Here is a 25308-nt window from a genome sequence, read left to right as displayed (position 1 = left end):
CCCCGGGCAACAGGTTTATCCTAGTTTTGGAGAACCATGCCTCTCAGACCTGTTAGCATTAGGATGCTCTTTCCCCAAACCTTTTGCCTTCCTCCTCCATTTTTGCTGATCTCGTTTTTCCTGGCCTTAGGACACTGTGTACTGTACCACAGTATAAAGAGCTAAAGTGCATGTGATCACTTCTTAAAACATGGTAAAACTGGCTTGCGCCAAATTGCCATACTTCATTTGCTTATAAATTCCAAGTAAAGGGGTGTTACATGTACCCAGGACCTGTAAATTAAATGCTACTAGTGAGCCAGCAGCAATTACTGTGCCATCCATTTAAACAGCCCTTTAAACATGTCTCAGACCTACTTGCAGCCTTGGTGTGCAGTTTTCAACTGCCATTTCGACCTGGCAAAATAAACCTCTTGCCAGGCCCAAACCTTCCTTTTTAATACATGGAAGTCACCCCTAGGGTAGTCTCTAAACAGCCCAGAGGGCAGAGTGAAATGTATTTATGAATATGTGCATTTTAGTTTTACATGAAAAACTCTTAGAGCCGTATTCTCACTAGTTTGGGGGCCTACCTGCCCCAGACAGTATGAGAGCAGGAGGCACAGACCTGCAACGATGATTGCTAGTGCCTGGTGGACCCCAAGTGCTACAAATAACACTATCAAAGTCCAGTGTGCAGCCGCAGGTCATGCGCGAACAAAGCCCAGGCAAAGGGTGGACCCGTCTGCGCCCATCCGCAGATAGGCAAGGCTGGGTTAGTCTACCCCTCTGGCACGGTCCATCTAGCCCCTGCTCCAGTTTGGTGAGTCATTTTCCTTTTCCCCACCTTATTCTGCAGTATTGGTGGGCACAAAACAGCCAGAGGCCGTGCATTGCAACAAAACCCCACTAGCACTGACACAATGTTGGAGCAAGTTACTGGTGTTGTGACCAACTAATTGATCTGACAGAACATTGGCTGTGGCTGGAGCAGGCAAACAGCCTCAGGGAAGTGGTAGATTACTCTGAATTTAACAGGCAACCATGGCCTGACATAGGAGAACTCTTTAAGAGAAAGCTGAGTAACAGCTGCTGTTGTCCAGCGCCCACTCATGGTGTGACCCAGTTCATAGTTAGCATGGGCCCTTCTCTGGTACCCCTGAGGCCCAATAGCCTTCCATCCCCATTTGAACTGGCAACCAAGCAAAAGAAATGTTGTAGCTGCTCCATCGGGGCACAATCACAGCTGGATCCAGCAGACCATTGAAAGGAGACAACCCCCTTGACATTGGGAAATTTCGACGAGGAGGAAAGGTTTAATTGGCTTGCGACTATCATAGATGCTCATCTACGACCTATCAGAGCCTGTTTGGATCTAATAGAATTACGCTTGGCATCTTTACATAAATCTCAATAACATCCATCCAATGATTAAAAAAAAATCTGGTACTCCAAATTTGTCTGATTTTGGGGAGAGGCATACTAAGAGCATAGAGGCAAATCCCGGAGAAACGTAAAGTGCCTTACATGTAGGTGTAGTTTTGTACCTTGAAGAATTTTCTGGATTCACATGCTGTGCATTATTCCGCCATTTAGTGTTAGGGTCTGGAATTTTCTACTATTTCACCAAATTTTAAGTCAGTCTTCTTTCCCTACGTTTCTTTGTTGATAGACTACAACTGAACCATTTGGTGTCTCCTTGCGAGTTCGCCATCTTCAGATTTATTTATTTTTCCTTCTTTTTTTCATTTTCTTTTTCTCACTCTCATCTTCACGGTGGAGGTGGGTGGGTTGCTTGTGAATCCAGATAATTCTTCAAGCTGCAAAACTACACCAATAGGTAAGAAATTTTAGGTTTTGAAGATTTAATCTTTTCTGTATTCACATGCTGTGCACTGAATTTATAGCGGTTTCGTTCCTGATGTGGCTGGGTTGAAGATGGGCATTGACTTGTAAAAAGATGCTTTAGCATCCTTTGTCCCACCTGAGCTTCTCTGTTCATTTGAATGTCAATGCAAAAATGTTTTGTAAACATGATGTACACTTTAAAAAAAAAATATATATATATTTACCTTTAAACCGAGACATGACATTTCTAAAGAGTTACACATAAGAATCACACTGTAGTGTCTCTGAGGGAAAAGGTGCACATGTATATTTCTCAATAGAGAAAACTCCTAAACCCCCCTCCCCTTCCCCCAACTCCCCTCATGGCACCCATCATCACTTGGAGCAGTCCCATAGATCTGTTCTTTTCTTTTCATTTCCCAATCAGTCATTGTAATCTCTCCATGAACGGCCCATAGTCCAATATCTCTCTTGTCTCCCGTGAGTCCATATTCTTGTCTGAACTATATCTCTAGGGAGTAGTATGTGATCCAGTCCCCCCATAACTTTTCATGATGTGCACTTTTGACCATGTTCCAGCCATGCAGATTTCTTGTAATGCAATGTTTGCAAGAGAAGCAATGGTTGCTCCTTTTTTCCATGTGGAGTATGCTTCAGGTGGAATTGGTAATGTTTCACCTGCATAGATATGACATAATTGAATTGTTTGCGCAATCCATATTGCTACTGTGACTTTTGTAACAGATTTTCCCAAATAACTTTTTGAAAAAGATACAAACAATTGCTGAGTCTTCCTGAAAGGTTTCGTCCTTTCAATGTAATACATAATGGAGTGTCTTGCGTCCAACATGTGCAGCTTTTTTTCAGTGTGTGTCTTTAGGTTTTGAAAGAAACTTGGGATTTAAATAGACTGATTAATGTGAAACTGTAAAACCACCTTTGGTATGAGCTGTGGATCTGTTCTCAAGACAATTCTGTCCTTGTAGATTTGAAAATAGGGGTCTTGTATTGTGAGTGCCTGTAACTCACTAACCCTACTTAGTGAAGTAATAGCTACAAAAAAAGCATTCTTTAGAGGTAGCATCTGTAACATAACTTGGTGTAATGGCCCAAAGGGTTCTTTTATGAGTTACAAAGGAACTCAATTTAGGTTCTTTGCGGGTGCTGGTACCCTTCTTGGTGGTGCTATCTTTTTTGCACCCTCTAAGAATTTTTTAATCACTGGTGCTGTCAAAAAAAATCTCCTTTATTTGTCCTTTTCTATAGGCCACTACTGCTGTCAGATGAACCTTTAATGATGCATATGTAAGACCGTCTTGTAAAGGTGAGCTAAATATTTTAATATTGTCTTTTCCCTAGTGATTTTCTTGTGCAACTTATTTTTAAGACATCAAAGTGAATACCTTTTTCATTTAGCCATATAACATTTTCTAGTTATTGGTTTTCTTGCCTCTCTTATTTTCTGGTAACTTCACGCAATCGAATTCTAAGTCTTCAGGAGCCATGCTGTTAGTTTGAAATATTCTAGTTCTGGGTGTGACACTGTTCCGCTTTCCACTGAAAGCAGATTCTTTCTTCTTGGTAGTCTTTGAAATCTTCTTTGAGTTAGCTGTACTATCTCTGTTTATCACGTTAGTCCTGCCCATTCTGGAAAATGAAAAACGGTCTTTAATTCCAGTGTGTTGATGTGTTGTACTGCATCCTGATCTCTCAGATTCCTCTTATTTTCAGGTATCTCATATATACTCCCCATCCTATATGTGAGGCGTCTATGGTTACTGTCACTGATAGAGATGGCTGCAGAAAAGGCCTTCCTTGTGTAATGTTCTCCCTGTTGAAAAACACAATTTCCTAGTAAAACCTCTGTGTGACAACCACTAGATATTCCCAACTCCCCGTTGCTTGGGACCATTGATTTTAGAGCCACTCCTGGATTGGTCTCATATGAAGCATCACATTTGGGATCAAGGGAATGCATAATGCCACCTTTCCCAATAATTTGTCCAAAGTCCTAGCTGTCAGAGCTTGCCTCTTCCAGTAAAAGGGAAGAAGGGATTAAGTTATTTTCTCATTATGAAATGGTTTCCCTTGAATCAAATGTAATCTTGCTCCCAAGAAAATCTTCTCCTGCTCTGGTTCTGGAGACAATTTCTCTACATTTAATGAGAAACCTAAAGTGGATGATGTTTCTATCAACATTAGAATGTTTGCATTTCAGGTAAGAGTGTGCTCTTACTAACAAATCATTGAGGTATGGATATATTTGTATATCCATTCTTCTGAGATGTGCCGCTACTGCTGCTAGACACTTTGTGAATAGTCTTCAAGCTGATTTTATTCCAAAAGCTAGTACTTTGAATTGGAAATGTTTTTTGTTTACCACAAGCCTTAGTTATTTTTTGTGCTTTGCATTCATAGGGGTATGGAAGTAAGCACCCATTAAGTCTATAGTTGCCATATAATCTCCTTTTTGCAATTGTGGAATAATGTTCAGAAGAGTTGTCATCTTGAACTTTTGTGTTTTCATAAACTTGTTGATGAACCTGAGTTCTAAGATCGGGTGCAAGGATCTGTCAACCTTTGGTAATATGAAATATGTTGAGTCATTTCTCTTGTAGATTCCTTGATTTGGCACCAATTCTATTGCTTGCTTGGCCAACAATTCTTCGACATCTTTAGAACTCATTTTGTTTCCTCCTCTGAATGAATCCTTTTCCCTTGTTGGTGGGTATTTAATTGATTCTAAGCAATATCTGAATTGTATTGTGTTTAAAACCCGTTTATCTGAAGTTATTTTTCTCCACTCCTGGAGAAACGTTTGAAAGCTTCCACCAGTTGGTGTGTTGTGATAGTATTCTGAATGTTTGCTGTTTTATTTCACTGATGGTAAATTGTGATGTTGTCAAAGCTGCAGTGCAGACATTTGTTTGCAGGAGTTGTACCTCCTCTAGCTGGTTGTCCTCTTCATCTGGCTCTTCCCTGAAAGGAATTTCTTCTTTGTTACTGGTACTGTCAGCTTTGCTGTGAGGAGGTGGTTTGTGTGCCACTGTGGAAGCCCTTATGAGTACTCCCCGACTGGAAGCTACCCCTAGAAGTTGGTCGTGTTGCTGAGAGCCTGGCCCCATGGAATTTGCAGTTTCATTGTCCTTTTTTAGTTGATAGAGGCTTTCGTCAACAGTGTTTCTTAATAACTGTTGTCCATTAAATGGAGTCAATTGATTGGCGTCTATACATTATTCAGACTTACCTGATTCGTTGGGAATTTATGATTTTGTTTTCTTGATTTTTTTATATGCTTTTACTTTTGGCTATGGTAATATAAATATTCTTTATCTCAAACTGCAATATACAGAGTGCTTCTGCTGTATTATGTTATATTCTTGTTGCTCGCTGTGCCCGCAAACGCAAAGTTCCGTCAACCTGACTTCGTGCAACAATATTAACTGCTTGTGGACAGCACCATCGGCAAGCTCTGGCCCAATCGTTTGCAACAACAACAGGATCTTCATGCTACAGTGACGACCGTCTGCAACACCAGACCTGCTCTTCATGCTTCATCAACGACCATCTATGATGCTTCCCTGCTCCTCACAGCCTCCTACACCACAAGGGGAACTCTTTGCAATGGACTGAGAAGGTAAATTGTCAGTGAGACTAACCTGATCACTGTATCCTACATGCAATTCATTGCAGTGGGCCTGAGCTGGCAACTTGTTTCCGGTCCTGCAAGACAAGATAGCCATGAGTGGCGCTTTGGGCTTTTTGGCCCTATTTTCACTTAAATGTTTACCATTGCATATCTCCAGATCTACTGATTGCATTTTCGTTGTTTTGGTCTTGATTTCTTTACTAAGTTTCACTCTACTTTTTTTGTGGGATTTCACTTTATTATAGTTTGAAGTGCTGGATAAATACTTTACACATTACCCCTAAGTTAAGCTTTACTTCTCTGTGCCAAGCTACCACAGGGTTGAGCACAGGTGAATTTAAAATTTGCTTGTGGTAATGCCATGCTCCATGTCCTCCCAGACTCCATGACGACACCCCTAAGGGGCATCCTACGCACCACAGCACATTCCCCTCAAGGGTCTCAAGAGATATGATCACATCACCCCCACTGAGATTGAACTCCCAGAGATTACCTTGTCTGCTTGCAACATCTTCAAAACCAGCTCCATCATTTATAAATCCATCACACCAGCAGAATTGCTCATCCGGCAGACAGGCTCACTATCTCTAGTGATTCTCAACACCCCCACGTCCAGGATTCCAATAAACTACAGCACATTAAGAAGTGTAAACAACAGAAATACAAGCCTGCCTTTTTTTATCTATGCACCTGCCTGGGATCTGGAACAACATTCCTGTATCCATCAAGACCACCATAAGGCTGCTCCAGTTTAGGAAAGAGTTGAAGACTCAGTTATTTTAAGAAAACTACATTACAATGCATTCATCATCCAAACCCCAGCTACATCTCCTTTCACTACTTAACTTTATGCTTTTCCTTGAACCTGTACAGCACTATGCTGCCCTTTGGCTAGGTTTGCACTATAGAAATACAATATACATACATGCTTTTTTTCACAGTGTTGCACAAGAATAGGGCAATCTTTTGGCATTGCAATACTGGCTGCAAACAATAGAAGAGAAAGGTGTTGCCAAAATGTTACTTCAATTAATGAGCCAGAATACTTGCACCGTCGCTGTTAATGGAAGATTCTAATCAAACATAAAACTTGGATGGTTTGCTCTTCGAACCTGAGCAGAGAGTAGACTCAAGGAGCAGGGGCGGGCAAATTTGATGGAATCTTTATTCGTATCTACTACCTTGCTGCAATTTTGGAGACATTCAAGAGTAGATGACTCTTTTTCATCCTAACAAGAGATGTCATTCAAGCATTCAGAAATGTTGCTTGAGTCACCAAACTACCTTTCAGTCAGAGAAGGATTTAGGTTTAACTAAAGTATATCTGAAACTGCAGACAATAGTGATCTATCACTGTACATAACCATTACACTGGAGGAAGACAGAGAAAATGCTTTGGGAATGGCACAAATTATTGTTTTCTTGGAAATTCTGCTGTTCCCGTTTTCACCTTCTGACTGCTCCTTGTGCAAAGGGATTTAATTCCTCTCAAGTTAATGCCTAAACATCACAAGCTGTTTTTTTCTTATCCTCATTCACCTCAGACACCACGCCAACTCTAAAGCTTGACCTTTTGCACCCTCTTGTACATGGAGATGACCTATGCCATGGAGACCACTTCTCTCTCACTCCGCTTTCACTTGGAGAAAAAACCAACCAACATGGCTGGAGAGCGGGGAAAAAGGTGTATAATCATTGGACTTCTTCTTACACCAAGATCCTAGGCCCATAAATGGTCTTTACAGACACCCTTGGTTCCTCCTCCACTCTACCAGGGGAGCCCACAATTTATACTTCTTCATTTTTGAGCCACCCACCACTAAATACATTTTTGACATATGGAAAAGAACATTACGGCACTCCGAGTGCAAAGGGGGGACCCCAACCATCCAATTCGATAGATTTCTCTTCTGGCCAGTAGAACAGAGTAAAAGAGTCGGTTCCTCCAATCTCTACTCCCATCTCTACCCCTCAGTTCGGGTTCCTCTATTTGACCAAATATGATCAAGGGGAGGCTTATCGTAATTTCTCGCCTCAATATACTCAAGAGTGTTTTACAAACTTCTGCCCAGAAAACATAAACACATGGACACTACACAAACATATGGATGTCAGTTGCACTCCGCAAACTGCATTTGGGACAATTTACCTCTCCTCCTTTTTTCATTTTGGAGAGCCTATCCGGCGATATGTAGGCTCTATGTTTGGAGAAGAGATGATTTTTCCATAGTGGAGCAGGCTTTACTGTCTTAAACAAAGTACACACTGACGTTTTCCACCCTACTTTCACCCATTTCTGAGGCATGGTGTCTCCCCAAAGGGATTCAGCCAGTACAAAATCACTGTTGAATCCCTCTAAGATTTCCCAGTATCAGTCCGATATCTTCTTAGGGGCAGAGGAATCTTCGAGTAGTCAGTCTTCCAAGAAATTTGCTGATCCCAAACTCACTCGGGTGCTCTGTGACCAACCTTTTAAATGGATATATTTCAATCTGGATAGGGTCCCCCCTGTTTTATCCTTTAGGTCTTCCCAGAAGAGCAGGACTCCGTCCCCAAAGAGGTCTCCCCAGGCTTCTTTACCAGCCTTCCTGATTGGCAAGGCTAAAACATTGTTCAGTCACTCCGGAGTACCTAGTGATTCCCAGATGTTTGTTTTTTTGGCTGTAGTAGCTAGCTCCCGCTCCCGATCTTAACTGAAACCAGCCCTTAGCGAGGTCACACAATATCTTAAATTTTACCTTTTTTAAGAATTTTGGATACCCAAATTTATAAAGAAAACACTTTGCTGCCCCTTTGACAGTAGCAACCATAGCTTTAAACATTTCACCAACTGCTGTTGAGTCCGAAGATGTAAAAAGCATCTTTGTATTTTTAAATTGAAATGCCCAGGCATAATGTCTGGCAGTGCCAAGTCTCCCTTGTCTCTCCTTCTACGCAACTTTTTACAGGAAATCCTAGGACCTTTAGACGCCCATATGAAAGAGATTGTAGCATGCTGAATTTTTTCTAAGTAACATTTGTGCGTTAGAAGTGGGTGGGAACTATATAGAAAGTTCAGCTTAGGCAAGATCACCATCTTAACCAGATTGACTCTACCAACTATTGTCAAGGGACGGTGAACCCATCTTTGCATTAACTTACTACAATCACCCAAAAGTAATTTTAGGTTCTTCGCTAAGAGATGCTCAATCTCCTGTGTCATCGTTATGCCCAGGTATCTCATTTCACTCTTCCCTTGTGTTTGTTCCTTCTTCTGATTCCATGATATGATCTCTGTCTTCCCAGCATTCACACAGTATCCAGACACTCTACCAAAGTCCTCTGCTATGGCCAATAATGCGGGGAGTGCTGTTGATAGATCAACACTGTACACCAGGAGATCATTCACATATAAAGCTACCTTTTTCTCCCAAATGTTACAGCTAAAAGGAGATATTGAAGGGTCCAGCCTTATTTTCCTAGCAAAGAGTTATATAGAGGTCGAACAATCGGGATAACAGGGGACAACCCTGCCTAGTGCCTCTGGTTATCCTAAAACACTCTGTGAGGTTCCCATTCACTAATACTCTTGCCAAGGGACCATTATTAATCAACCCTATAGCTCTACAGAATTTTCCACCCATTCTGCATAATGACAAAATCCTACTTAAGTACTTCCAGTTGACTCTGTCAAAGTCCTTCATTGTATCCAGAGTTAGTACCGCTAAAGGGACTTCAAAGGTTGTAGCCATGTCTATTGCCCCAATCAAATTAAAGGTCAATTCGCGTAAAAATCTTCCTCTCATACAACCTTTCTTATCAGGATGTATCAGACCACTCACCAGTCCACTTAATCTATCCGCTAATATATTAGCAAATAATTTATAATCACTGTTTAGCAAAGATATAGGCCTGTACAATTCGCACTTCGCCAGGTTCTTGGCAGGCTTCAAAATCAGTGTAATGGGCGTCTCCTTCCATGAAGTCTGAATGGGAGTGTCGTTCTCAAGGATCCCTCAAAACAATTCTGACAGGCTGATATTATTGACTCACCCAGGGCCTTACAGTGATCCATCAGAATACCGTCCTATCAGAGCAGTCCTAATTTCCACAGAAGAAATTGGTTTGTTCAAAAAGGATCTGCTCCTCTCGTGTGATACACAGGAGTATGTTCTCTCCTACCCAGCTTCCTATATCTTCCTCTATCACCTCTGACACCTCTGACTCCTCTATATAGAGTTGTGTAAAAGAAACTCTTGGAAGGCATGCTCTATAGCCTTGCTGCTCGTTGTCCTCTCACCTGACTGGTCCAGCTCAATTTCTTTAATATGGTTCCGCACTTGGACACATTTGCTCTTCCAAGCTAAGAATTTCCCTGCATTTTCTCCATTCTCGAAATGAGCCTCCCATCTTTTTAAAATTCTGGCTTGTAATACTTCAACAAGCTGCTGCATCAACATCTCAACCTAAAAGTCAAAGCCTTATTCTTCTCCCTCTCTGTATTCATTGCTAGTTGGTTCTTATACTTTAACATTTCTTGTTCTAAATTGCTAGGCTCACAATTTTCCCTCTTATGACCGCTTTAATTGTGTCCCATACCACTGCTACCGGAGCAGACCCCAAATTGATCTTGACGAACTCCTTGGTCTCTACGCGTAATTGGGAAACAACCTCACTATCTAGCAGCATTGTATGATCTAAAGTCCATCTCCTGCTTCCTATCTCTTGAGCTAACCTAATTTATAAAACTACAGCTGCGTGATCCGATAGATGAGCTGGCAGGTAGACTATTGCCTCTAATAGTTCACACAGCTTCAAGTCAACTAGGAAGTAGTCTATATGGGAGGCATGACTATACTTGTTTCGCCCCAACTCTCTGCCTCCATAGGTCACACAACCCAAGTTTCCTTCATCATCCCCCTCCGATATCGCTGGGATTTTGGGGTCCCTATAGATCTACATTCCTTGGACTTGTTCGTCTTATTATCTAAAACCATGTAAAAGTCCCCTTCCATTATAAATGGATAGCTGTGGAAACAACTTTCTATGTAGTTCTATATCTTCGCAGTTTGGGCCGTAGAATCTTCGTACTGCTAATCTGTACCTTATCTATAATCCACCTTCCTACTGAATCTGACTTCACTTCCAGTATTTCTGCATTAACCTGATGTTTAATCAGAATTGCCACTCCCTTAGTATTAAAGTTATGCTTGGTAAAAACACAATATTGAACCCATTTTTGTGTTTTGAACAGCTTCACACATAACTCTCTGGTTAAGTAGGTTTCTTGCAGAATTAATATTTGTGCTGGAGAGTCCCTTAATTAATGTAAGACCCTGTCTCTTCTCCCTTTGGTTCTTAGACCATTAACATTCCATGATATGATCTGGATGGATCTGCTACAGGGTCCCTGGCCCCTGCTGATGTTAACAGTCATATTAAATGGGTGCGAAACTAACTGAGGTGAAACAGCTTCTTTTTTTTCTTTTTTTTCTCCCACATGCTCCCCACCCAGTGCCCCCCATCACCCATTACCACCCTCTACTCCCTTCCATTAGAGAACCCCCCACCCTGTATAGTGGACTGGTGTTAGTCCAATTTTAGAGCACCCAAAGGTTCCCAGGCAGAACCCTCCTTACAACATTAAACCCTTTAATTTTGCTCGACATTCCCCCTCTTAATAACCACCAGCAACTCATCCGCTGCTTTGCCATCTCTTATATTAAACATCTTGTTGTTTTACATAACTCGGAGGGAGGCTGGAAACTTAGGGGGTCATTACAACATTGGCGGTAAAAGCCGCTTACCACTGTGCAGAAGACTGCCAACACACCGCCGCGGCCGCGGTAAACCGCCACGGTCATTATGACCCACAACTCGGAAACCGCCAAAATACAGACACCCACAGAAGTCCGCCACACCAAAGGCCAGCGATAAACTGGTGAAAACAAAACCGACACCGTCACGCCAACAGAAATACACCCATACTATCACGACACACGAATCCACGCGGCGGTCTTTCAACCGCGGTATCCCATTGGCGGTACACACCACTGCGCTCAAAATACACACACTACTACAAAACACAGCCACATTGGACAAATCCAAATACACACACCTGATACACATACAAACACCACTCCCACACACCCAATACAATATAAAACACACACCCATATCACCCACAAACCCCCACCACAAAAAAATCGGGAGAGACCATATAGAAGAATCAAGCACCCAGGCGCACATATTACCATCACCCACACAAATACCACGCACTTCACACAACACACCAATACACATCACCACACTTATCACCACACATTCCACCCCACACATCACCTACACCACCCCATGGCACCGCAAAGACACCCCAGGTTTTCGGAGGAGGAACTCAGGGGCATGGTGGAGGAAATCATCCGGGTAGAGCCACAGCTATTCGGAGCACAGGTGCAGCAGACATCCATTGCAAGGAAGATGGAGCTATGGAGCAGAATAGTCGACAGGGTCAACGCAGTGGGACATCACCCAAGAAATCGGGATGACATCAGGAAGAGGTGGAACGACCTACGGGGGAAGGTGCGTTGCGTGGTATCCAGACACCGGATTGCAGTGCAGAAGACTGGCGGCGGACCCCCACCTCCTCCCCCAGAATTTACGACATGGGAGGAGCAGGTCTTGGCGATCCTGAGGGCCTCGGCAGAGTATCTGGAGGAATGGACTCTGGTAAGTCACATCTTCACTACTTCATCCCCACCACCCCTCCTGCATGCCAACACATACCCCCACCCTTAGCCTCACCCCTATCACTCCTACTGCTTGCAAATGTCCCACCATCACAACCCACCCATCCCAACACCAAGCCCTGCATGCGACCACAAAGCATGGACACCCATCACCAAAGCATGCCCACTGCACATACCCATACCCCCCCAATCCACCGACACAAAAGCCCCCAGACAGGAATGCAAGCACTGGGGGACACGGGCACCCACCCATTGCACACCATGGCACACACAGATGCAATAATCATGCATTTATACCCCTGCAGGACCCCTACGCAACGTCACCGCACAGGAGGGTCCACCCACCCCCCCCCAGAAGAGGCCCACAGTGATGACAGCAGCTCTGTCGACCTGAATCTAGATGACCAGCCCGGCCCATTGGGGACCTCAGGACAGTCAGTTACCCTCACACAGCCACAGGCCACTGCAGACCTACCCCCCTCTGGAAACACCAGCACAGCACCCACCCAGCAGGCCCACACCTCTGTCTCCAGGACACGTCAAGCAGCAGTGTGTTCACCACTACAGGGCACCCAGGTTAACCCACCACCCCAACAACAACAGGGACCTGGGGGCAGTGGCAGTGGGCACACGGTCCAGGGGACAGAGGCCCAGGAAAACAGGGGAGCTGGGAGGGCTGCTGTGCGACAGGGTGGGGACAGGCCCAGGGAACCCACTCTCCACGAGGCCCTCTCCTCCATCATGGGAGCATACCACCACTCCCAGGAGACGATGGCTACGGTACTGGCCAAGTTTCAGGAGACCCAGCGCATGCAGGAGCAACAGTATTTGGGCTTCAGGGAGGAACTAAGAACCATCAGCTCCGCCCTGGGCACCATCGTAGGGGTGCTGAATCTGGTAGTGACCACTTTGAGGGACACTGTGGCACCACAAAGGGCCCCTGACACTAGCATGGACCAAGAACTGCCCACTACCTCCGCCGGCGCTAGTGGACAGGAGGCACCGCCACAGGACCAACAGGCCACCAGCACCCCACCCCCTGCAGAAGGAGAACCACCCGCAAGCGGTCCCAGAGATCCAGGAAGAGGACAGAGTAAGATGCCAAGACCCCCGCCAAGAAAGGATACCACCCTGATAGTCATCCCACTTTGTCACCCTGTCTATCCTTAAACGGCCCCAGCTCCACTTCCCAGACCCATTTGGACAATGCACCTGTGAGACTAATAGACTGGACTCTGCCATGGACATTCCTCCACCATCACCCCTCACCTATTTACAACCCCCCTCCAATATTTAGCACATTAATAAACACCGTTATTGCACAAAACAATCAGGAGTCTGTCTGTGAATGTGAATATATTTATCTGTTATTCCAGTGCCAAAATGCTTATTTAAATTGTGATGCCAACATACCAATGTCACACAGCTGTAGTCCATGGGGGAACAAAGGAGATGTCACACTGTGGCACCCAGATCTCTGAAATCGGAAGGGAAAGTGACAACTCAGTTACCATACACTGGGTGAAAAGGACTGACAGTACAGAGGTAGTAGTGTTTAAGTACATGTAGTAGGCCGGTTTGTATTCTTACCTCTGTTCATTGGAAATATTGCAGTATCACCGTGTTCCTGTTGTCTATGTCGTCTTCTTCATCTTCCTCCTCTTCACTCTCCACAGGCTCCACAGCTGCTACGACACCACCATCTGGACCATCCTCCTGCAGAAAAGGCACCTGGCGACGCAAAGCCAGGTTGTGAAGCATACAGCAGGCCACGATGATCTGGCACACCTTCTTTGGTGAGTAGAATAGGGATCCACCTGTCATATGGAGGCACCTGAACCTGGCCTTCAGGAGGCCGAAGGTCCGCTCGATCACCCTCCTAGTTCGCCCATGGGCCTCATTGTAGCGTTCCTCTGCCCTAGTCCTGGGATTCCTCACTGGGGTCAGTAGCCATGACAGGTTGGGGTAACCAGAGTCACCAATTAGCCACAGACGGTGCCTCTGGAGCTGACCCATCACATAAGGGATGCTGCTATTCCGCAGGATGTAGGCGTCATGCACTGAGCCAGGGAACATGGCATTCACATGGCAGATGTACTGGTCTGCCAAACATACCATCTGGACATTCATGGAATGATAATTCTTCCGGTTTCTGAACACCTGTTCACTCCTGTGTGGGGGGACCAAAGCCACATGGGTCCCATAAATGGCACCTATGATGTTGGGGATATGTCCAAGGGCATAGAAGTCACCTTTCACTGTAGCCAAATCCTCCACCTCAGGGAAAACGATGTAGCTCCGCATGTGTTTCAGCAGGGCAGACAACACTCTTGACAACACGTTGGAAAACATAGGCTGGGACATCCCTGATGCTATGGCCACTGTTGTTTGAAATGACCCACTTGCTAGGAAATGGAGTACTGACAGCACCTGCACTTGAGGGGGAATTCCTGTGGGATGGCGGATGGGTGACATCAGGTCTGGATCCAGCTGGGCACACAGTTCCAGAATAGTGGCACGGTCAAGCCTGTATGTCAGGATGAGATGTCTCTCCTACATTGTCGACAAGTCCACCAGCGGTCTGTACACCGGAGGATGCCGCCATCTCCTCACATGTCCTTCATAGGCACCGTCCGCTGGGACAACAGCGACCACAGAGTCAAACATCCCAGAGGTACGTAACCCCAGCTTTAAAAAAACACGGATCTTAACCCATCGAATGGCTTGTATGAGTGTGGATGCAAGGCCTAGGTATGTGTGACGCAGTACAAAAAGTAAGGCATGTAGGCCCCTGAAATGGCAGCTGCCTGACCTGTAAAGTGTGACAATGGGATGTGAGGTAACTGCGCTGGCGTTGTACATCGTGGCAGTAGGCGGTCGAAGACCGCGGCGTAATGCTGCATTGGTTAACATTGGACCCTATGGGTCTCAGGAGCCAATGACGATGTGCGCCGGCGGTCGCGGTATGCACCGCCGCGGACGTGACCGCCATTTTCTCTCAGTTGATTCACTCGATACCTGATCTTCGACAGGAGAGCACCTACACTGCAAGTGCTGCTGTGACCTCGGTCTGGAAGGGACAATGGCTCATGCGACTGGGGAAAGGGCCCCTGCCTTCACATCGGAGGAGTTGGAGAAGCTTGTGGATGGGGTCCTCCCCCAGTACGCGCTACTCTACGGTCCTCCAGACAAACAGGTAAATACACTGGGAGCATGCTGTATGGGCTATGCTTGTGTTGAGTGGGGCGGATGAAAGATGGGGGGGGAAGGGAGAGATTGAGGCATGCTTGAAACGACGGTGAGTGCATGTGCCACATGGCAAGGGTAGGGATGTGGGGCCACTCACATGGATGGTGCAGAAGGTAACTACTTTTCTCCTCCCCCTGTACATTTCATATAGGTCAGCGCCCACCAGAAGACGGATATTTGGCGTGCCATCGCCAAGGACGTCCGGACCCTGGGGGTCCACCACAGACGGGGCACCCACTGCCGAAAGAGATGGGAGGACATTCGCCGCTGGAGCAGGAAGATGGCGGAGGCTCAGCTGGGGATGGCCTCCCAACGTGGGAGGGGTGCCCGGCGGACCTTGACCCCCCTGATGTTCCGGATCCTGGCGGTGGCCTAACCCGCGTTGGATGGGCGCGTGAGGGCATCACAGCAGACACAAGGGTGAGTACTCTCACATTCTGCTAACTTTGCGCGCTGAGGAGGTGTCTGGGTGGGGGAGGAGGGCTGTGGGTATCCCTAGGCCAGGGCGAGTCCCGTAGGCGAGGCCCCTCCGTAAGGCACAGCCCTGTGCCCCCGCTCCCCACCTCTGTAGAGTGCCAAGTACAGCTATTCATGGCCCTGTGTCACCTATGTGTGCAGATGTCATCCATAGCCTTGTAGGCCATGTCCCAGGGATAGCAAAGTGGACCCCAAGTGCACGGCGTAGTGCAGGGGGCTTCTGTGTCTGTGCTGTCCGCCAACGGAAGCGGGAATGCATGCACTCAACATGTCTTTCTTCTGTTTCCCTCGCCCCCTTTTTGTGGTGTTCCTGTTCATGTGTGCATTAGCATCATCAGGCGGAGGAGCAGTGGCACCGGAGCACGAGAGAGCTGCATCCCACATGGCCATGGAGGGCCACACTACCGACTCTGAAATCGCCAGTGGGACGGAGGGTGAGAGGAGCTCCACGGCGGGGACACGAGCGGACATTAGTGGATCGGACTCGTCCTCTGATGGGAGCTCCCTTGTGGTGGCGGCAACATCTCTGCCCCCCGCAACAACAGGTACAGCCGCCACCCCCCGCACCAGCACCGCCCTCCCAGCAGCCCCTCAGCGTTTGCCCCGTGCCCGCTCACCCAGGAAGGTGGGCATCTCCTTCGCCCCAGGCACCTCAGGCCCTGCCCCAGTCACCCCTGCTGCCCTCAGTGAGGAGGCCATTGACCTCCTCAGGCCCCTCACTGTTGGGCAGTCTACCATTTTGAATGCCATCCAGGGTGTAGAAAGGGAAGTACACAAAACTAATGCATACCTGGAGGGCATTCATTCTGGTCAGGCTGCCCTTCATCGAACCCTGCAATCTCTGGCCTCAGCACTGATGGCAGCCATTGTCCCTGTGTCTAGCCTCCCCCCTCCAACTTCCTCCACCCAGACCCAATCCCCTGTACCTCTGCCTATCCCAAGCACACCATCAGACCAGCCTGCACACACCTCAACACCCAAGGGCAGCTCACGCAGACATAAGCACCACACATCCCACAGGCAGTCACACAAGCAACATCCACATACAGACATACCAACATCCACTGCCTCCACTGTGTCCCCCTCCTCCACGTCTCCCTCCTCCCTGCCAGTGTTGTCTCCACTCACACCTGCATGCACAGCATCTTCAGCCACTACGTCCCTCAGCAGCACACACACCAGAACACCCCGCACACGTGCACTCACCACCCCCACTGCCATTTACACGTCCCCTGTGTCCTCTCCCAGTGTGTCTGTGCCGCCCCCTCCCAAGATACACAAACGCAGGCAGCCACCCACCCAACAGCCATCCACCTCACGACAGCCTACAGCCCAGGCACCTGCACCCAAAGCCACCCCACTTACACCTCCTACAACCACAACCTCTTCCTCCACTCCCATACCCACTACACCTACCCGTCCCACTACTCCCCAAAATGTTTTCCTGTCGAAACTTAACCTCTTTCCCTCAACTCCCCCACCCCGTCCATGTCATAGGCCCAGAGCTAGCACCTCAGCCACTACATCACCGGGCCCGGTGGTGCGTGTCGTACATGGACACTGGAGTGCACCGCCCACCAGGGCAGCCAGTCTGGTACGGAGTCACAGCACAGCCAGCCCCCCCACCTCAGAAACATCCAAAAATTTACAGTGCACGGCGGCAGAGGGTCAGGACACCAGGGACAAAAACCCCTACCAGGGGTCCCGGCGGGAGTGTCGAGGCAGCTGGGACACCGGCCAAGGTGGGGAAGGGCCACAGGAGAGCAGGAAAGGCTGGGAAGGGTAGCACGCCCGACAACACCGCCATCAGCCCAGCTGGCCAGGAGGGCCCGCAAGCCCCATCCCAGCTGGCCAGGCCACCAAAAGCCCCAGCACAGCTGCCCAGGAGGGCCCCGGCACCCACAGGACAGGTGGCCAGGAGGGCCCCGCCAGGCCCAAGCCAGATGGCACATGAGCACCCCGGCACGGCCAGCACCACTGAAGAGGGCACGGCTATCCCTAGCACCACTGAACAGGGGACCGCCATCTCAAGCACCGCTGAACAGGGGACCGCCATCTCAAGCACCGCTGAACAGGGCACGGCTATCTCAAGCACCGCTGAACAGGGCACGGCTATCCCAAGCACGCTGAACAGGGGACCGCCATCTCAAGCACCGCTGAACAGGGGACCGCCATCTCAAGCACCGCTGAACAGGGCACGGCTATCCCAAGCACCGCTAAACAGGGGACCGCCATCTGAAGCACCGCTGAACAGGGGACCGCCATCTCAAGCACCGCTGAACAGGGCACGGCTATCTCAAGCACCGCTGAACAGGGCACGGCTATCCCAAGCACCGCTGAAAAGGGGACCGCCATTTCAAGCACCGCTGAACAGGGCATGGCTATCCCAAGCACCGCTGAACAGGGGACCGCCATCTCAAGCACCGCTGAACAGGGCACGGCTATCCCAAGCACCGCTGAACAGGGGACCGCCATCTCAAGCACCGCTGAACAGGGGACCGCCATCTCAAGCACCGCTGAACAGGGGACCGCAATCTCAAGCACCGCTGAACAGGGCACGGCTATCCCAAGCACCGCTGAACAGGGGACCGCCATCTCAAGCACCGCTGAACAGGGGACCGCCATCTCAAGCACCGCTGAACAGGAGACCGCCATCTCAAGCACCGCTGAACAGGGCACGGCTATCTCAAGCACCACTGAACAGGGGACCGCCATCTCAAGCACCGCTGAACAGGGGACCGCCATCTCAAGCACCGCTGAACAGGGCACGGCTATCCCAAGCACCGCTGAACAGGGGACCGCCATCTCAAGCACCGCTAAACAGGGCACGGCTATCCCAAGCACCGCTGAACAGGGGACCGCCATCTCAAGCACCGCTGAACAGGTGACCGCCATCTCAAGCACCGCTGAACAGGGCACGGCTATCCCAAGCACCGCTGAACAGGGGACCGCTATCTCACGCACCGCTGGCCCATGAGCGGCAGGGGCAGTGCCGCATCTGTGTCGGACAGGGCTGCACGATGCACTCTGGGCACCAGGCCCCCCCCAGAACCAGTGGAGACTGTTATCCACTTGAGAGACTGTGGCTTTGTACTCCCCAGGATGGAACAGTGGGAAACCCACCCACTGTTATCCACTTGAGAGACTGTGGCTTTGCACTCCCCAGGATGGAACAGTGGGAAACCCACCCACTGTAGAGACTTGAGAGACTGTGGCTTTGCACTCCCCAGGATGGAACAGTGGGAAACCCACCCACTGTAGAGACTTGAGAGACTGTGGCTTTGCACTCCCCATGTTGGAACAGTGGGAAACCCACCCACTGTATAGACTTGAGACTGTGGCTTTGCACTCCCCAGGATGGAACAGTGGGAAACCCACCCACTGTAGAGACTTGAGACTGTGGCTTTGCACTCCCCAGGATGGAACAGTGGGCATGGAGCCCCCTCGTAGATCTGGCGTGGTGCACTCATCCGGCTGAGGTGCCCCCCCTTTCCTTCCCCCTGAGGTGTCTGTAGTTTTGCGATCTGATGCCCCTGCAGTGTTCTCTCCGTTGAAGTCAGGTATCCGGTGTGGGCTTTGCCCATGTTTTTTGGGCCCTGTGGTCCACGGACAATGCCTGGTACAATGCCTGGACTTGTGAATTTGGTGTATATAATAGTTTTTAGTGTGTATATATTTTTGATTGCTGTATTTCAATATATTTCAATGGTTACAGTCATTTCCTTTTGTCTTTGCATTCTTCCAGGGGGTCTGGGGGGTGTAACTGTGATGTATAGATATGTATTAGTGTGTGTGTTGTAGTGGGTGAGGGTGGGGGTGGGGGTGTTGCGTGTGTGTGTCACTGTTTTTTCCCTCCCCCCTTCCCTGTGTCGTAGGTGCAGGACTCACCGTTGTCTTCTGCGCCGGCGTACGTGCTCCTGGTAGAGGAGCAGGAAGACTATAGCTGGGAGGATTTGGAGTTCCGGGTCCATGGTGTCCTCGTTCCTCGTGGGGTGTGTAGAGGTGAGCGTTTTCCCTTCGAAATGCCTTTTTCCGCCGTGTTTTTATCAGCGGTGAATCCGCCCCGGAAAAGGTGGCGGATTGGACTGTTGTGATACTGTGGGCGGTACTTTGACTCCCGCCTGTCTGTTGGCGGTGACCGCTGCGCTGTTTGTCTGTACCGCCGTGGCGGTCGGAGTGTTAAAGTGGCTGTCTTTGCTGGAGGTTTCCGCCACAGTCGTGATTCCATTTTTTTTCCCGCCGGTCTGTTGGCGGTTTTACCGCCGCTTTAGCACCGACCGCCAGGGTTGTAATGACCACCTTAGTGTGCTGACAACTAAGTTGTGCTGAAGCGCCTAGCTTCTTAAATTCATCCAAATGCCTCCTTAGCTCCACCGTTTATTTATGGTTATCCTGGACAAGTCTGACCTAATCTCAAAAGAAAATTCTTGATCTCTAATAGTTTTTAGCTTTAGCACCTTTTAAGAGTATTTTTTCTTTCAACCCTGATGTCTGAAAGTTAATCAGAATCTTCCGGGGCTTGTTGCTGTTGGGGTTTCTCTTAAAACGATCTCTATGGATTCTCTGAATGTCTCTTATGATCTCTCCTTTACTTTCATCTAACGAGAGTGCAAGATAAGCGAAACCACAAACGCTGTAAGGTTTTCCCCTTCCACTCCTTCTGGTACATTTAAAACTCTCAGGTTATTTCTCCTCGAGCTATTCTCCAGCTGTTCCAGTCTGTTTTGTAGATCCTGCTTGCTTGCCTTCAGCAATTGAATTTCCTCTTTATGTACTCTCAGTTCATCCTTCATGGCTTCAACAGTTTCTTCAAGGACCTAAGTTCTTACCGTCAGGAGGTAAATCTTCTCCAATGCCTCACAGGCTTCTCTTATCTCTCCCTGATTCCTTTCAGATGTCACAAAGCCCTTTCTGAAGTCTTTAGAAAGAGAAAGAATCATTGTCTCCACTGAGGGATCTTGCGTAGAGCCAGACTGGGACCTGACCATGGAGCATTCTGTAACCTGGCCAGAGGCTGGTACCTCTGGTGACCGTAAATCAATACCTTTAGAAGGAGCGACCACTTCACTATTCGGCTGTGTGAGGGAACACCACTCGCTACCCCCACTCAGTTTCTCACAGACCCTTAGATTTGGCTGGCATACCTGGGGACTACCTCCTACCCTAATTTCACTCTCTCCAATCACCTCCTCAGCCTCCATAACTTGTGGGCAAGGTCACGCCCTTCCTGTTCATCCCCCAACATCCTAGGGGAGGAATCTGCTACTTCTGGCCTGATTTTAAAATAGGATCCCAATGAGGATGCAATTTTAATTTTAAGTTTGGTAGCTGAGTTTCTTCTCTTTTATCTGTTTGCATTACACAATGTATTCTCACTACTACCTTCACTTGTTGTGCCCAGTTGCCTAGTTTGACCCCTACTGCACCTCAAAGGATCAGCTTTAGTAAGTTTCAAGACTCCTTCCAACCTACCATTAAAACAGCTTCCTGCTTGCCCACACCAGTCTCGTTCTTCTGCTCTGGGGGGGCCGGACCAGGACCCACCCCCCCTTCTCAAGGACCTACTGTCTTTCCAGCCACCTCTGCCAACTCTACTACCTTCCTCACCCTCCTTCGCGTCTCCAACCGTTTTCCTGAATAATCCGGCAGACGTGATTGTCCCCCCGAACTCCCCCCCCCCCCCTTTGGAGGGGAGCCTGTGCTGTAGCTCAGTGTGACCTACGGAGCTCCGGGGTGGATCTGGACCAGCGCCTGGCTCCAGAAAGCCCGTCGGAGCCCTCCAGAGACACCCCCGGCCCCCACAAATCATGTGAAGCAAGCCAGCACTTCGGCGCCTCAACTCAACTCGAAGGCGTCACAGTACCATCGCCACCCAGGAACCATGGTGAGTGTTCTAGCACGCTGCTAGTCCTCTGCAGCCTGCCATTTTCTCCCCATCTGTTGTTTACTTTCCAGGGTTGAATCACAAGCAGTTTTATTGGTGTTCCAAAAAGGCTAAACTATTTCATTAGTAGTAGCTCGGTCAAGCAGGATTATTACAGCTGAATTGCTCAAGACCTAGAGAAGTCTTCCCTACTGATTCTAAATTGATTACCCCAAAGACAACTTGACTCATAAGAAAGAGACTGATGTACAAAGAAATGGCTGCAAAGTACTCATCGAAAGTTGCAACCAGAATTTTTGACACTGGTAAACAATGTTATGGACTGACTCACATACCAATAGCTCAGTTAATAAAATTCTGAATCACTGTGGGTGGTAATCTGACCTTTCTCATTAATATTAATGAGGTAACTCATAATTTGAGAATCACCATGATTTGAGGCAATCACATGGATGAGTGCAGGGCCAGTTTGAGGGGGGTGCGACTGGTGCAGAAGCACCTGGTGCTGGAGGGGGGGAGCTGAACTGGGCACCACCAGCACTATAGCTACCACCTGAATGGTCGCCTTGTAAACTCAGCAGACCACCATATTTGTGGTCATGTTTTGATAAAGTATATTTTTTCTTTGAAGTGCACCCCGTTTTCCTTAAAGGAATGTGGGTGCTTTTATAATAAAAATAAATAAAAAAGTGAACTTTTTGTTCCTCTTAAGTTTGTTTGAGAGTTGTTAGTGGTCCTCTGGACCCATTCCATTTTTGAGAATAGATTATCACCTTAATTTTGGAATTCAGTAATTTTTCAATATTTTGCAACCGGATTTTGGTTGCAAAACATTCTGCTTATCATACCGACTCTATATTTGGAGGGCTGCCTACAAAACCCCCTTTTAAAATATCAATTAAGTGCAGCTCATAATCTCATTTCACCAATTGGTAAAAGTTTATTAATTACTAAAAGTGGATTAGTTTATTCAAGAAATATGTTAGTGAGCACAGGCATCAAACCAGAGTGTTTGTGCCAGCTAAAATGCTTAGTACACCTTGCGCTTAGTCATCTTGCCAAAAAACACACTAACAAAGAACAGGTTTAACATTTCTCAACTAAAGGGCACATATCATCAAAAAAACAAATACTACAGCTCGGCTCTCTGTTTTGAAAAGAAATCCAGACCAAGGTGACCATGAACACAAACTGCTTAATCTAAGAGCAACATCTGTGCCTGTGATGTTATGACAAGAGGCACACAGCTTGACAATCTTGGCTGCAGCTCAAATAGCTTTCCAGAGTGACAAAAGCTAGAGACAAACGAAAAAGTTTATCTTGTGATTTACAAATTATAAAGCAATGGAGGAAAGAAATGAATTAAAAAAAAAAGAAAAATAAGACGATCAAAGATAAGATCATTTGATTAATTTAAAAACTGAAAACCTTAAAAATAAATGTAAACGTGATTACCATGATCTGCTAAAAGCAGAAGGTTCAGACACCTGTGCAAGCCCATTTGTTTAAGACCATTCATGAGCATTTCAACAATGCTGTCTACCCTCATCAGGGCGCGAATTACCTGGAAACAAGAAAAAAAAAAGTCTCTGTGTTCATTGTGGTAGTTTACATTAAAAAAGTGCCAATTACACAAAGCTAATGAATCATGCATGCAAACAGAAAAATTTATCATACACATTTACGCTTGGGCAAGGATTATGAATTTTCAAATATTATTGCCCGCTTTTCATTCTAAACATAAGCATGCTATAAACGACAGTGATGGCTTGAGCCTTATTTCCTAAGTCATCATGTGCATAATAAACACAATCATACATTACCAAACCTATGTTTAGGAAATTTGAATTTTAGTAATGCTATTTTCTGTAAACAATGCTTTATTTCAGTAAAAATGCATCCCACTCATAGGAGTCACCCTGTACACATTGGGAGTTTGCAATCAAAACTTCACTAAATCTATAGTTAAGAGTTTCTGTCTCACTGAATCGTCAATGTGTAAAGTCTACACTTTCATTTGTGCACTGCCAGTCAATCTCGTTTACCAATGATGGAGTTATGGATGAAAATATAAGCGTCAGATTTTGGGTGTCTGAAAATGCATTTATAAAAGCTGTGAACCACAGAAATTGGAGTTGTGTGGTTTTCCATGCACTAAGGATTCAAGCTCCTTGGGTTGATTTAACATACACATTTATGCCTATTTTAGAAGCATTTGGAGTCAGGCACGTGTCTGAGAGTTTAATACTGTAAAAGGCAGGGCGAAGGTCATGGTAGCAAGAAGATGACCTTCAAAAGCATCAGCATATGAAAAACGTTTCTACAGATGCAGCACTTTTAAAACAAATCAAGTCTAAGCTTCCATGGGTGCTGGCACTTCCAATCAGATATCGGAAATTCCAGTTAACTTATTAACTACGGACAAAGAGACATTGCCTTCATATACAATTTGAGAATATCGAAGGCACTAGGCCCATATGCAGTTCGGAGGGAGGAGATATTCTTCCAGGGTGGCAATGTGCATTTTCAGCTACTCTAATACACCTCATACCACACAATATTTGTTCAGATTATTACCTACATCATAGATTCCTTCAAGTGCCTTAAGGTGCTCTGCCACAAAGTGGAGTAATTGGAGTGGAGGTGCTGCTCAGCAACACATTGTCACGAATACTGTTAGATGGTTATGATAGCCGGTGCTTCTGTACACTTCATTTAAACATTTATGGTGTGAGAAACTCAATTACAGTAAGCAAAGAGATCTCAGTAATGTCCCCTCTAAGAAACCACTGCCCTAATACCTGACTTCCTCAGGTTTCTTTTGAATCCCTCTTGGACCACTACGTGACATTATAAATGTTTTACCAACCTTTTATCAACTGAAACATGTAACTGTGTCCAGCTTAACTGACCATTAAACTTCACAACAGATAGCCTGTTAGGCCTCACCTACAGACCATGAACTAAAAAGGCAACTATGTTAAGCAATGGGCTGGCTCTGAGCCTAGTGTAACTCTTTGTTATTGTCTCCAAGAGGTATTTTGAAAAGAGACAGCTAAAAGCAGAAGGAACTTGGTTTGATCAGTTTCTGACGCAGGTGCTAGGGCCACTCTCACATGTGGGGTGCCAGTTTTATTGAGTGAAGTGTGGAAACACTGGGTGGTAGGACTTTTGTGGATCTCTGCAGATTTTATAACTTTCCCTGTCAGAACTGTGAGGAAATGTGTAATTGTAACCAATATTTGAGGTTTACAGTGCATTCTGTATAAGAAAACCTAGTGGGATCCATGCAGATCACAGCAACCTAGACTCTTCTGGGTGTTTAGCTTTCACAAATGTCTGGGTTTAGTGGATTTCTCTGGGTGATGACTAACCCGGTGCCAAAATCTGTCAAAGGGGGGTGATTTTAATGGGTAATATTTGATGCCTCCACCTTGCATTTTAGGGCCTTTCCTGTGGCGGCCACTAGGCCCAGCCACACAAGTGGGGAAATATTT

At 47.0% G+C, this 25308-nt stretch overlaps 1 protein-coding gene across 1 annotated transcript in view; it reads right to left on the bottom strand.

Moving 5' to 3' along the window:
• ENPP1 (ectonucleotide pyrophosphatase/phosphodiesterase 1) overlaps nucleotides 1-25308 on the bottom strand; it is a 486681-nt gene that overhangs the window by 251554 nt on the left and 209819 nt on the right. Inside the window, exon 12 of the mRNA XM_069235163.1 lies at nucleotides 23267-23375. Coding sequence (XP_069091264.1) covers nucleotides 23267-23375 — 109 coding nt within the window. The remainder of the gene's footprint in view (nucleotides 1-23266; nucleotides 23376-25308) is intronic.

This window comes from Pleurodeles waltl, chromosome 5, assembly GCF_031143425.1.
Source record: "Pleurodeles waltl isolate 20211129_DDA chromosome 5, aPleWal1.hap1.20221129, whole genome shotgun sequence".
Classification (NCBI taxonomy): Eukaryota; Metazoa; Chordata; class Amphibia; order Caudata; family Salamandridae; genus Pleurodeles; species Pleurodeles waltl.
This window is presented reverse-complemented; position numbering and strand designations above follow the sequence as displayed.